Raw genomic sequence first — 14,597 nt, forward strand, 5'->3', positions numbered from 1 at the left:
TGTAACAAAAATTGTTAATAAGTTTATATAGGCTGAGGAAGATATTTACCATATAAGCAACAAATCAGAACAATGTACATAAAATACAGATAAGAAATTATTTAAATCTATAAGGAAAATTCAGACAACTCAATATTAATCATGGAAAAGAGATATTCACAGAAAATTTGCAAAAGTAATCTGATAGATTAATGAACAGTTCTGGCTCATTCATTACTAAGGAATTTGTAAATTAAAACATACTTTTTTTCTTTTTACTTTTCTATTTTTGGCCATGATTATTGCAAATAACAATATTTAATGGTACCACATATAGAGGGATTTAAACAAAAATCAACAGCTGATAGGAGTGAAAAAGTTAGAGATTCAGTTACTCAGATACTCCATACTGATAAAATATACAAAAATAATAGAAATGTAATTGATATTATTATGTATGCATATATAATTTATTTGGATAAAAAATAATGTGTAATTACAAAGATATGGAGAATAGGATGCCAAGCCAAACATCTTCTGATGCAGTGAAAGAATTTAAGTCATAATTTTTCCTCCGAGTCTCATTTTTTTTCTGTGCCATCAAGTTTCAAAAGGAAATGCTCAAGCTTCCTTTTAAGCAAGTATCGTTTCCTAATTATTCATTGTCTTCTAGGAATAACTGAAGCCATGGAAAATACAAATGACACCACGGGAATAAACTTCATTCTTTTAGGGCTCCTTAACTACACACAAACCCATATATTTTTCTTTTCTGTGGTTCTCATGACCTTCCTCACCTCCCTGATGAGCAATATCTTCATGATCATGCTCATTCGCATGGATTCCCAGCTGTGCACACCGATGTACTTCCTGCTTAGCCAGCTCTCCCTCATGGACGTGATGCTGGTCCTCACTGTTGTTCCCAAAATGGTAGGTAACTACCTGATGCACATCAGGTCTATCTCTTCTGCTGGCTGTGGTGCCCAGATCTTCCTGTTTGTCACTCTGGAAGGGGGTGAGTGCTTTCTCTTAGCGGCCATGGCCTATGACCGCTATGTGGCCATATGTCATCCCCTGCGATACCCAATCCTCATGAATCAGAAGCTCTGCTTGCACATGACAGCCGGTTCCTGGCTTTTGGGAGGGGTGGATGGGCTGATGCAGGCTAGTGTCACCCTGAGCTTCCCTTACTGCCATTCTCGAGAAATCAACCACTTCTTTTGTGAGGCACCATCGCTTGTTCGCCTTGCCTGTACAGACACCATGATTTTTGAATTTTTCATGTACATCTGCTGCGTCCTGATGCTTTTGATCCCAGTGTCTTTCATTTTGGCTTCCTACAGTCTCATCCTGATCACTGTGCTCCGCATGCATTCTGCTGCAGCCAGGAAGAAAGCTTTTGCTACTTGTTCCTCCCACCTGGCTGAGGTGGGGTTTTTCTATGGCATCATCATATTTATCTACATGCGGCCCAAATCCTATCGTTCAGTGGCTCATGACAAAGTAGTCTCTGCCTTTTACACCATCTTCACACCTGTGTTGAACCCACTTATATACAGTGTGAGGAATAAAGAAGTCAAGGGGGCTTTGAGAAAGTGGCTGGAGAAATATTTTCAGTGATCTCTACAGTAAGCATTACTGGCATAATGACATCACTCAGATTTAGGTTTTGTGTCAATTTCTTTTGTATCAATATACTTTGCTTTCATGTTCCCTGTTTGCATTAATTTAAAAAACATATAATTCATATTTGGTAAATTAATTAAAATGACATTTGTTCTGTATTCATACTTTGTCATGATACTTTTTTCTGAATTTTGAACCTCAGCTATAAGAATAAATGACAGAGGCATTCCATCATAAGATATGCTGGACACCAGCCATGTAATTTGCATTTTGGGGTGTGTTCTTTTGTGTGTATATAATGAAAATCATTAATTATGGTAGAGATGAATTATTTTTAAGGTAACTAATTGTTTAAAAAACCAATTTTACCTTACTTCATGTAATTTTGATAAAATAAATTTCAAATGAATAATCAATATTAATATAAAATATGCACATATATGTATATATATATGAAAGTTGCAGGAAATATTCATCAAAATGTTTTCAAGGGAATTATTTCTCATGATTATATGATTAAAATATCTTTAGATATTTTAATTAAATTTTTAATTAGATAAACAGATTTAATTAGATTTTTAATTAGATAAACAGATTGGAATCCATACATTTAGATGTTGTCAAAATATGCAGGAATCATGGAGAAGCCAACATCTTTATCTGAAGACAGAAAAAGCACTATTAAAATACATGTGATTAAATTCATCAAAAAAATTAACATTGAAAATACACATAGGTTGTACACAGTTGTAATTGGAGCAAAAAATACCCAGGTATCTTTCTTCACATGTTAAAGTGAAGAAAATCTACTTTTAGTTCAGTTCAGTTCAGTCGCTCAGTCGTGTCCGACTCTTTGCGACCCCATGAATTGCAGCACGCCAGGCCTCCCTGTCCATCACCAACTCCTGGAGTTCACTCAGACTCACGTCCATCGAGTCAGTGATGCCATCCAGCCATCTCATCCTCTGTCGTCCCCTTCTCCTCCTGCCCACAATCCCTCCCAGCATCAGAGTCTTTTCCAATGAGTCAATTCTTCACATGAGGTGGCCAAAATAAAGGAGTTTCAGTTTTAGCATCATTCCTTCCAAAGAAATCCCATGGCTGATCTTCAGAATGGACTGGTTGGATCTCCTTGCAGTCCAAGGACTCTCAAGAGTCTTCTCCAACACCGCAGTTCAAAAGCATCAATTCTTCGGCCCTCAGCTTTCTTCACAGTCCAACTCTCACATCCATACATGACCACTAGAAAAACCATAGGCTTGACTAGATGGACCTTTGTTGACAAAGTACTGTTTCTGCTTCTCTATATGCTATCTAGATTGGTCATAACTTTCCTTCCAAGGGGTAAACGTCTTTTAATTTCATGGCTGCAGTCACCATCTGCAGTAATTTTGGAGCCCCCAAAAATAAAGTCTGACACTGTTTCCCCATCTATTTCCCATGAAGTGATGGGACCAGGTGCCATGATCTTCGTTTTCTGAATGTTGAATTTTAAGCCAATTTTTTCACTCTCCTCTTTCACCTTCATCAAGAAGCTTTTTAGTTCCTCTTCACTTTCTGCCATAAAGGTGGTGTCATCTGCTTATCTGAGGTTATTGATATTTCTCCCAGCAAACTTGATTCCAGCTTGCGCCTCATCCAGCTCAGGGTTTCTCATGATGTACTCTGCATATAAGTTAAATAAGCAGGGTGACAATATACAGACTTGATGTAATCCTTTTCCTATTTGGAACCAGTCTGTTGTTCCATGTCCAGTTCTAACTGTTGCTTCTTGACTTGCATACAGGTTTCTCAAGAGGCAGGTCAGGTGGTCTGATATTCCCATCTCTTTCAGAATTTCCCACAGTTTATTGTGATCCACACAGTCAAAGGCTTTGGCATAGTCAATAAAGCAGAAATAGATGTTTCTCTGGAACACTCTTGCTTTTTTGATGATCCAGCAGATGGTGGCAATTTGGTCTCTGGTTCCTCTGCCTTTTCTTTCTTGTTTTGTTTTTTTTTTTGCTATCCTCTCTTATTTTCTTTTTTTTTTTTTTTTTTTTATTTATTTTATTTTTTAACTTTACAATATTGTATTGATTTTGCCATATATCAACATGACTCCGCCACAGGTATACATGTCCTCTGCCTTTTCTAAAACCATTTTGAACATCTGGAAGTTCACAGTTCATGTATTGCTGAAGCCTGGCTTGGAGAATTTTGAGCATTACTTTACTAGCATGTGAGATGAGTGCAATTGTGTGGGGTTTGAGCATTGTTTGGCATTGCCTTTCTTTGGGATTGGAATGAAAACTGACCTTTTCCAGTCCTGGGGCCACTGCTGAGTTTTCCAAATTTGCTGGCATATTGAGTACAGCACTTTCACAGCGTCATCTTTCAGGATTTGAAATAGCTCAACTGGAATCAACTGAAACTAGCTTTGTTCGTAGTGATGCTTTCTAAGGCCCACTTGACTTCACATTCCAGGATGTCTGGCTCTAGGTGAGTGATCACACCATCATGATTATCTGGGTCGTGAAGATCTTTTTTGTACAGTTCTTCTGTGTATTCTGGCCACCCCTTCTTAATATCTTCTTCTTCTGTTAGGTCCATACCATTTCTGTCCTTTATCAAGCCCATCTTTGCATGAAATATTCCCTTGGTATCTCTAATTTTCTTGAAGAGATCTCTAGTCTTTCCCATTCTGTTTTTTTCCTCTATTTCTTTGCATTGATTGCTGAAGAAGGCTTTCTTATCTCTTTTTGCTATTCTTTGGAATTCTGCATTCAGATGCTTATATCTTTCCTTTTCTCCTTTGCTTTTCACTTATCTTCTTTTCACAGCTATTTGTAAGGCCTCCTCAGACAGTCATTTTGCTTTTTTCATTTCTTTTTCTTGGTAATGGTCTTGATCCCTGTCTCCTGTACAATGTCATGAACCTCAGTCCATAGTTCATCAGGCACTTTATCTATCAGATCTAGGCCCATAAATCTATTTCTCACTTCCACTGTATAATCATAAGGGATTTGATTTAGGTCATACCTGAATGGTCTAGTGGTTTTCCCTACTTTCTTCAATTTAAGTCTGAATTTGGCAATAAGGAGTTTATGGTCTGAGCCACAGTCAGCTCCTGGTCTTGTTTTTGCTGACTGTATAGAGCTTCTCCATATTTGGCTGCAAAGAATATAATCAATCTGGTTTTGGTGTTGACCATCTGGTGATGTCCATGTGTAGAATCTTCTCTTGTGTTGTTGGAAGAGGGTGTTTGCTATGACCAGTGCATTTTCTTGGCAAAACTTTATTAGTCTTTGCCCTGCTTCATTCCATATTCTAAGGCCAAATTTGCCTGTTACTCCAGGTGTTTCTTGACTTCTTACTTTTGCATTCCAGTCCCCTATAATGAAAAGGACGTCTTTTTTGGGTGTTAGTTTTAAAAGGTCTTATAGGTCTTCATAGAACAGTTCAACTTCATCTTCTTCAGCATTACTTGTTGGGCCATAGACTTGGATTACTGTGATATTGAATGGTTTGTCTTGGAAACGAACAGAGATCATTCTGTTGTTTTTGAGACTGCATCCAAGTACTGCATTTTGGACTCTTTTGTTGACCATAATGGCTACTCCATTTCTTCTGAGGGATTCCTACCCACAGTAGTAGATATAACGGTCATCTGATTTAAATTCACCCATTCCAGTCCATTTTAGTTCGCTGGTTCCTAGAATGTTGACGTTCACTCTTGACATCTTTTGTTTGACCACTTCCAATTTGCCTTGATTCATGGACCTGACATTCCAGGTTCTTTTGCAATAATGCTCTTATAGCATTGGGCCTTGCTTCTATCACCAGCCATATCCACAACTGGGTATTGTTTTTGCTTTGGCACCATCCCTTCATTCTTTCTGTAGTTATTTCTCCACTGTGTATTGGGCACCTACTGACCTGGGGAGTTCCTCTTTCAGTATCCTATCATTTTGCCTTTTCATACTGTTCATGGGGTTCTCAAGGCAAGAATACTGAAGTGGTTTGCCATTCCCTCTCCAGTGGACCACATTTTGTCAGACCTCTCCACCATGACCTGCTCGTCTTGGGTGGCCCCTTGGGCATGGCTTAGTTGGCGAGAGTGGGTGGAGCCGTGCCTGGGCACGCGGAGCCTAGTGGGGAGTATAGAGTGGCCGGAGCTCTGGGCTCGCCATGTCCACCAACTTCACCGTGGTGCCTGTGGAGGTGCGATTGGACTGCGGCCAGGAGGAGGCGGCAGAGCCTAACAAGGCACCAGGCCCGCCCAAGGGTGGCGAGCCCGAATGTCCGAGCCTGATGCAGGCGGCTGTGACCGGTGCACTTAGTGTGGCCGAGAGGAGCTACCCCACGTCCGAGGTCAGGGCAGAAGCCAGGAGGACCCCATGCCCGAGGGGAGGTGGCTAAGAGGCGTTACCCCACGTCCGAGGTCAGGGGCAGTGGCCGAGAGTCCAGGCTGTGACAGCGCAGGAACAGCCGAGAGGAGCTACCCCACGTCCGAGGCCAGGGGAGGCGGCCCGGAGGACTTACCCAATGCCTGAGGCCAGGGGCCACGGCCGGGAAGAGGAACCGCACCTCCAAGGAGCGGTGGCTGCGCGGGCGCAGGAGGGCCTAGAGGTGCTATTCCAGGTTCAAGATCAGAAGGGGAGGCAGTGAGGAGATACCCCTCGTCCAAGGTAAGGAGCAGCGGCTGCACTTTGCTGGAGCAGCCGTGAAGAGATACCGCATGTCCAAGGTAAGAGAAACCCAAGTAAGACGGTAGGTGTTGCAAGAGGGCATTAGAGGGCAGACACACTGAAACCATACTCACAGAAAACTAGTCAATCTAATCACACTAGGATGACAGCCTTGTCTAACTCAATGAAAATCTACTTTATATGAACTGTTTTACAAATTTAAGAAAATCATATTTGATCACAAGAAAAAATCTTAGGACTAAAGATTTTACCTCTTTTGAATAACTGAAGGGAGTGAATCTAATTGTACTGAAGAAGGATGGAAGGGAGGAAGGAAAGAAAGAAGGAAGAAATGTGGGAGAGAGGGGAGAAGGTAAGAAAGAAGGAAAGATTTATATTGTACATATTTTGATTTGAACAGATTATCACTTTAGGAATGAAGAGTCAAAAGAGTCTCTTCCCAAAAATTCTTAAATATGAATTTTACTAACTTATTTTTATTGAAATATAGTTGATTTACAACCTTATATTAGTTTCAAATATTCAGCATGTGACTCAGTATTTGTACAGACTATACTCCATTAAAAATTACTAGAAGATAATGGCTATATGTCCTTTGCTATACTGTATATCCTTGTTGTTTATCTATTCTACAGATAGTAGTCTGTATCTCTTAATTCCATACAACTATGTTGCCACTCCCACTCTCTCTGTCCTCACTGGTAACCACTAGTTTATTTTCTTTATCTGTTGAGTCTATTTCTGCTTTGCTATGTACATTCATTTGTATTAATTTTTACATTTCATATAAGAGATATCATATAGCATTTGTCTTTCTCTGTCTGATTTACTTCACTTAGCATAATGCCCTCCAAATCCATCCATGTTGCTGTGAATGGCAGTATTTCATCATTTTTTATGGCTGAGTAATATTTCATTGCACATACATACCACTATTTTATCCATTTGTCTGTTGATGGATACTTGGGTTGCTTCCATATCTTGACTATTGTAAATAGTACTGCTATGAACATTGGGTTCATTTATTTTTTTGAATTAGTGTTTTCATTTTTGAGGAGTATATAACCAGGAGTAGAATTGCTGCATCATATGATAGTTCTAGTTTTAGGTTTTTGAGGAACTTCTATGCTGTTTTCCAAAATGGCTATTCCAATTTTCATCCTCACCAACTGTGTACAAGCTTACTTTTTTCACTTTCTGGCCAACATTGGTCATTTGTAGACTTTTTTTTTGTGAGAGCCGCTTTGACAAGTGTGAGACGATACCTTATTTCTCTGATTTACATTCTTCTAATAATTAATGATGTTGAGCAACTTTATTGTGCCTGTTAGCTATCTCTATGTCTTTCTTGGAAAACTAAATTTCTCTGTACATTTTTTTATTGTGATACTTTTTTTTTATATTGAGTTATATGAACAACTTGCATATTTTAGATATTAAACTTTTGTTAGTTATATCTTTTGAGAATATCTTTTTCCCTTTCTGCAAATTATCCTTTTATTTGGTAGATTTTTGTTCTGCTATAGAAAACCTTTTAAATACAGTTAGGTCTTATTTGTTATTTTTTTGCTAGGACTTTCCAGGTGGTTCAATGGTAAAGAATAAGCTTACAATGCAGAAGACTTGGGTTCAACTCCAGGGTCAGGAAGATCCCCTGGAGAAGGAAATGGCAACCTACCCCAGTATTCTTGCCTGGGAAATCACATGGACAGAGGAACTGGACAAGCTACAGTCTTTGGAGTTGCAAAGGAGTTGGATATGATTTAGTGACTAAACAGCTAAGAGATAGGTCTAAAAATATTGCTACCATATATTTAAAAGATTCTTCTGCTTATGTTTTCTTCTAGGAGTATTATGTTTTTAGTTCTTCCATTTAGGTATTGAACCTAATTTCAATTTTTTTTTGTATATAGTGTGAGGAAATGTTCTAGTCTTATTGATTTACATGTAGCTTTCCAGTTTTCTCAGCACCACTTATTAAAAAGACTGTCTTTTCTTGAATTTTAACACCTTCTACATGATCTGCCCAATCTCTTTCATTTATTATCCCACATTAACTCAAAACACCAAGTCAATAGGTATTCAAGAACAAACAGAGAGAGAGGAAAAAAAGCTCTTCCATAGCCTCAATAATTATGACTTTCTTCTAATAGAATTTCAGATATTTGAAGCTGAAATGCTAAAATAAAATATAACATTCAATCATCATTATCTCTATTGAATTTAATAAATTAAATAGTAATAAAAATAGAAAAAGGAGTATGTCAAGGCTGTATATTGTCACCCTGCTTATTTAACTTATAAGCAGAGTACAAAAAAGATCTTCATGACCCAGATAATAACGATGGTGTGATCACTGACCTAGAGCCAGACATCCTGGAATGTGATGTCAAGTGGGCCTTAGGAAGCATCACTACAAACAAAGCTATTGGAGGTGATGGAATTCCAGTTGAACTATTCCAAATCGTGAAAGATAATGCTGTGAAAGTGCTGTACTCACTATGCCAGCAAATTTGGAACTCTGCAGTGTCCACAGGACTGGAAAAGGTCAGTTTTCATTCCAATCCCAAAGAAAGGCAATGCCAAAGAATGCTCAAACTACTGCACAATTGCACTCATCCCACATGCTAGTAAAGTAATGCTCAAAATTCTCCAAGCCAGGCTTCAGCAATACATGAACCGTGAACTTCCTGATGTTCAAGCTGGTTTTAGAAAAGGCAGAGGAACCAGAGATCAAATTGCAGACATCCGCTGGATCATCAAAAAAGCAAGAGAGTTCCAGAAAATCATCTATCTCTGCTCTATTGATTATGCCAAAGCCTTTGACTGTGTGGATCACAATAAACTGTGGAAAATTCTGAAAGAGATGGGAATACCAGACCACCTGATATGCCTCTTGAGAAACCTGTATGCAGGTCAGGAAGTGCCGAGGTCCAGCCCCGGCTGCTCCAGGGTATTCGAAGGGGAGACGGCGTCGGCAACTATTTATTTATTTATTCATCAAAGATATAAAGAATAATAGAATGAAGATAGCTCAGTAGGAAAATTCAGTGGAGAAAAGAAGCTGAGTAGCTTGGTTTACGCGGAAAATCAATATAACCCATGACACCAGGATAGCTCTGACCATGGAGGCTGCAGGCGCCCTCTCGAATAGTGGAAGGTGCCCCACCTTAGACACCTTCTCGAGTGGGTCTTAGAAGCCCAGGCAAATAAATGGTCACAGAGGATATCCGTGCTCCAGATGGAGACTCAGCTGGAAATTGAGGGGAAGAATGACATGGGGAGACCAAGCTTTGGTGAGCAAAGCCCGTAGCTTTATTTTCAACAGGGGCTTATATACCCTAAGTTACACATAGAGGATAATAGGGGATGCAAAGTCAGCAGTCTTTGATCCTTATCAAAAACCAGGGTTTCTTTCCTGCACATTTATCGTATACAAATGGTTTGGGTGATTTACATCATCTTTTGGCCAGAAGGCTTATTAACATTTTATGACTCTTGACAAAGACTTATTTTCCCTAAGAGTAATTATTTTAAGGTTTGGCACCATCTTCCGAAGATAAAATTGCATTCCTATAGGGCGGATGTGTAATGGGTTTACAACAAAGGAAAGAATTTATTACCTTAAGGGTCTAAAGTTACTAGCACCAAGGCCACTACTTATTTTTTCTACATACCAACTATATTAGTTAATACACATTCAAGGATACAATTTAGGGGATGTGAAAACTTAGCAACAAGCATTGGTTCATCAATGAAATCTTTTACTAGTTTTATTCTGACAGTTTCTAACTCTCTGAGAGGCTCTAAGCTATTTGAATATCTTATGCTTCCCATGCCTCTCGAGGCTGGGAGACTGTAAACAATCGTATGCATAGCTGTAGGAGTCCCAGTAAACTTGTCAGGTGAGTTAGAGAGCTATCTGAGGGGTTTGGATTTAAACACTCCTAATTGCCCAGGAACTTTATTAATTGGAGCTGTAAGTTAACTCTTTGACAGAGAGAGCGAGATGGTGGTAGGGGACAGCCCTCAGTAAAGTCAGAGGTGAGAGCACAAAGCAATAAAGTAAGCAGAGTCTGGTTTTTTGCGGGTAGATGCTCGAGAATATCCAGGGGGACTCCTGAGGCTCGATCCCGCCTTTGCGTATGCCGAGCCTCCTTCCTCATGACCTTTGTTACGAGTGGAATGTCTCTCGCTGGCTCCCAGCATCGAAGCAACAGTTAGAACTGGACATGGAACAATAGACTGGTTCCAAATAGGAAAAGGAGTATGCCAAGGCTGTATATTGTCACCCTGCTTATTTAACTTATATGCAAAGTACATCATGAAAAACGCTGGACTGGAAGAAACACAAGCTGGAATCAAGATTGCCGGGGAAATATCAATCACCTCAGATATGCAGATGACACCACCCTTATGGCAGAAAGTGAAGAGGAACTAAAAAGCCTCTTGATGAAGGTGAAAGTGGAGAGTGAAAAAGTTGGCTTAAAACTCAACATTCAGAAAACGAAGATCATGGCATCTGGTCCCATCACTTCATGGGAAATAGATGGGAAACAGTGGAAACAGTGTCAGATTTTATTTTGGGGGGCTCCAAAATCACTGCAGATGGTGACTGCAGCCATGAAATTAAAAGACGCTTACCCCTTGGAAGGAAAGTTATGACCAACCTAGATAGCATATTCAAAAGCAGAGCCATTACTTTGCCAACAAAGGTTCATCTAGTCAAGGCTATGATTTTTCTTGTGGTCATGTATGGATGTGAGAGTTGGACTGTGAAGAAGGCTGAGCGCCGAAGAGTTGATGCTTTTGAACTGTGGTGTTGGGGAAGACTCTTGAGAGTCCCTTGGACTGCAAGGAGATCCAACCAGTCCATTCTGAAGGAGATCATCCCTGGGATTTCTTTAGAAGGAATGATACTAAAGCTGAAACTCCAGTACTTTGGCTACCTCATGCGAAGAGTTGACTCATTGGAAAAGACTCTGATGCTGGGAGGGATTGGGGGCAGGAGGAGAAGGGGACGACAGAGGATGAGATGGCTGGATGGCATCACTGACTTGATGGACATGAGTCTGGGTGAACTCCGGGAGTTGGTGATGGACAAGGAGGCCTGGCGTGCTGCTATTTGTGGGGTCACAAAGAGTTGGACACGACTGAGCGACTGAATTGAACTGAAGAGTATATCATGAGAAATGCTGGGCTGAAGGAACACGAGCTGGAATCAAGATTGCTGAGAGAGATATCAATAACCTCAGATATGCAGATGATACCATCGTTATGGGAGAAAGTGAAAAGGAACTAAAAAGCCTCTTGATGAAAGTGAAAGAGGACAGTGAAAAAGTTGGCTTAAGCTCAACATTCAGAAAATTAAGATCATGGCATCTGGTCACATCACTTCATGGGAAATACATGGGGAAACAGTGGAGACACTGTCAGTTTTTATTTTGGGGGGTTCCAAAATCAATGCAGAATGTGATTGCAGCCATGAAATTAAAAGACGCTTACTCCTTGGAAGGAAAGCTGTGATCAACCTAGATAGTATATTAAAAGGCAGAGCCAGTCTTTGCCAACAAAGGTCTGTCTAATCAAGGCTATGTTTTTCCAGGGGTCATGTATGGATGTGAGAGTTGGACTATGAAGAAAGCTGAGCACCGAAGAATTGATGCTTTTTAACTGTGGTGTTGGAGAAGACTTTTGAGAGTCCCTTGGACTGCAAGGAGATCCAACCAGTCCATTCTGAAGATCAGTCCTGGATGTTCATTGGAAGGACTGATGCTGAAACTCTAATCCTTTTCCACCTCATGCGAAGAGTTGACTCATTGGAAAAGACCCTGATGCTGGGAGGGATTGTGGGCAGGAGAAGAAGGGGCCAAGATGATGAGATGGCTGGATGGCATCACCAACTCTATGGACATGAGTTTGAGTGAACTCCGGGAGTTGGTGATGGACAGGGAGGCCTGGCATGCTGTGATTCATGGGGTCACAGAGAGTCAGACACGACTGAGTGACTGAACTGAACTGAAAACTAGATAATACTCTGTCAGTGTATATCTTCAGACAGAAGTCCTCAACATAATTCATTCTAAATATATATAGCATAGGAATTGATACTATATTCTCAGACATTGAAAATTATATGATGTCAGCTTCAGTTATTTGAAAATTATTTATGAAGTGGTACATGAGTGGTACACAGATTACAGATTATGGATTTATGAATATGCACCAATAAATGCTTACATATATTTATGGGGGTACTCAGGTGCTCAGTCATGTCTGACTCTTTGTGACCTCATGGACTGTAGCCTACCAGGCTTCTCTGTCCATAGAATTTTTTTCAGCAAGAATACTGGAACAGGTTGCCATTTCCTCCTCTGGGGGATTTTTCTGACCCAGGGATTGAACTCACATCTTCTATGTCTCCTTCATTAGCAAGCAGGTTCTTTACCACTGCACCATGTTGGAAGACCACATATATGTATATACAAATTATATATGTAAATTATTGATATATGCAGTTAATACATAATCCAATATGTGACTATTTTATATATATATATATATATAACTATATATATGCTCTATGCTCATTTATATAAGATATATAAATTTTTATGTTTTTGCATATATTAATAATGTAATCCACTCCAGTACTCTTGCCTGGAAAATCCCATGGACAGAGGAGCCTGGTGGGCTGCAGTCCATGGGGTCTCAAAGAGTAGAACACGACTGAGCGACTTCACTTTCACTTTTCACTTTCATGCATTGGAGAAGGAAATGGCAGCCCACTCCAGTGTTCTTGCCTGGAGAATCCCAGGGACAGGGGAGCCTGGTGGGCTACCGTCTATGGGGTCGCACAGGGTCGGACACGACTGAAGTGACTTAGCAGCAGCAGCAGCAATAATATAATACATTTATCTATGGACTTTCCAGGTGGCTCAGTGGTAAAGGATCTGCCAATGGAGGATATACAGGAGACACAGGTGTGTCTTTAGACTATACTACAAAGCTACAGTCATTAAGACAGTATGGTACTGGCACAAAAATAGAAATATAGACCAATGAAATAAGATAGAAAGGCCAGAGATAAACCCAAACACATATTGACACCTTGACTTTGATAAAGGGGGCAAAAATATACAATGGGGCAAAGACAGTCTCTTCAATAAGTGCTGCTGGGAAAACTGGGCAGCTATGTGTAAAGAATGAAATTAGAACACTTTTTAACACCCTATACAAAGATAAATTCAAAATGGATTAAAAACCTAAGTGTAAGACCAGAAACTATCAAATTCTTATAGGCAAACATAGGCAAAACACTCTATGATATAAAGCACAGCAAGATTTTCTGTGATCCACCTCCTAGACTAATGGAAATAAAAAAAGAAATAAGCAAGTGGGACCTAGTTAAACTTTAAGGTTTTTGCACAGCAAAGGGAACTATAAGGTGAAAAAGCAACCCTCAGAATTAAAGAAAATAATAGCAAATTAAACAACTGATAAAGGTTAATTTCCAAATTTAGAAGCAGCTCATAAAACTGAATACCAGAAAAACAAATAACCTAATAAAAAAGTGGGGAAAAGACCTAAACATACATTTCTTAAAAGAAGATATACAAATGGCTAATAAACACATGAAAAGATACCCAGCATCTCTCATTATTAGAGAAATGCAAATCAAAACTACAATGAGATATCACCTCACACTGGTCAGAATGGCCATTATCAAAAAGTCTACAAACAATAAATGCTGGAAAGCATGTGGAGAAAAGAGAACACTCTTGCACTGTTGGTGGGAATGTAAATTGATACAGCCACTATGGAAGACAGTATGGAGATTCCTTAAAAACCTAGGAATAAAACCACCCTATGACCCAGCAATCCCACCACTAGTCATATACCCTGAGGAAATCAAAGTTGCAAAAGACACATGTACCCCTTGTTCATTGTAGCACTATTTATAATAGCTAGAACATGGAAGCAACCTAGGTGTCCATTGACAGATGAATGGGTATAGAAGTTGTGGTACATATACACAATGGAATATTACTCAGCTGTAAAAAGGAACACATTTGAGTCAGTTCTAACGAGGTGGATGAACCTAAAGCTTATTATACAGAGTGAAGTAAGTCAGAATAAGAAAAACAAATACTGTGAACCATGAACTTCCAGATGTTCAAGCTGCTTTTAGAAAAAGCAGAGGAACCAGAAATCAAATTGCCAACATCAACTGGATCATTGAAAAAGCAAGAGAGTTCCAGAAAAACATCTATTTCTGCTTTATTGACTATGCCAAAGCCT

General features: G+C 39.6%; 1 protein-coding gene across 1 annotated transcript; it reads left to right on the forward strand.

Annotated features, from left to right (window-relative positions):
* The first annotated feature begins 666 nt into the window (after positions 1-666).
* Positions 667-8,303, forward strand: LOC102276993 (olfactory receptor 2T8). Its single transcript, XM_005910780.2, has 2 exons — positions 667-1,577; positions 8,210-8,303. The coding sequence occupies exons 1-2, from the start codon at positions 667-669 to the stop codon at positions 8,301-8,303; spliced, it is 1,005 nt and encodes a 334-aa protein (XP_005910842.2).
* The last annotated feature ends 6,294 nt before the right edge of the window (positions 8,304-14,597 follow it).

Source organism: Bos mutus, chromosome 7 (assembly GCF_027580195.1).
Source record: "Bos mutus isolate GX-2022 chromosome 7, NWIPB_WYAK_1.1, whole genome shotgun sequence".
Lineage (NCBI taxonomy): Eukaryota > Metazoa > Chordata > Mammalia > Artiodactyla > Bovidae > Bos > Bos mutus.

Bases quoted from the DNA above. Each gene is read 5' to 3' on its own strand.
- LOC102276993 (XM_005910780.2), top strand. From the start codon at position 667: ATGGAAAATACAAATGACACCACGGGAATAAACTTCATTCTTTTAGGG. The intron at 1,578-8,209 runs GCTGGAGAAATA...TTTTGTATATAG, and splicing joins AAGGGGGCTTTGAGAAAGTG to TGTGAGGAAATGTTCTAGTC.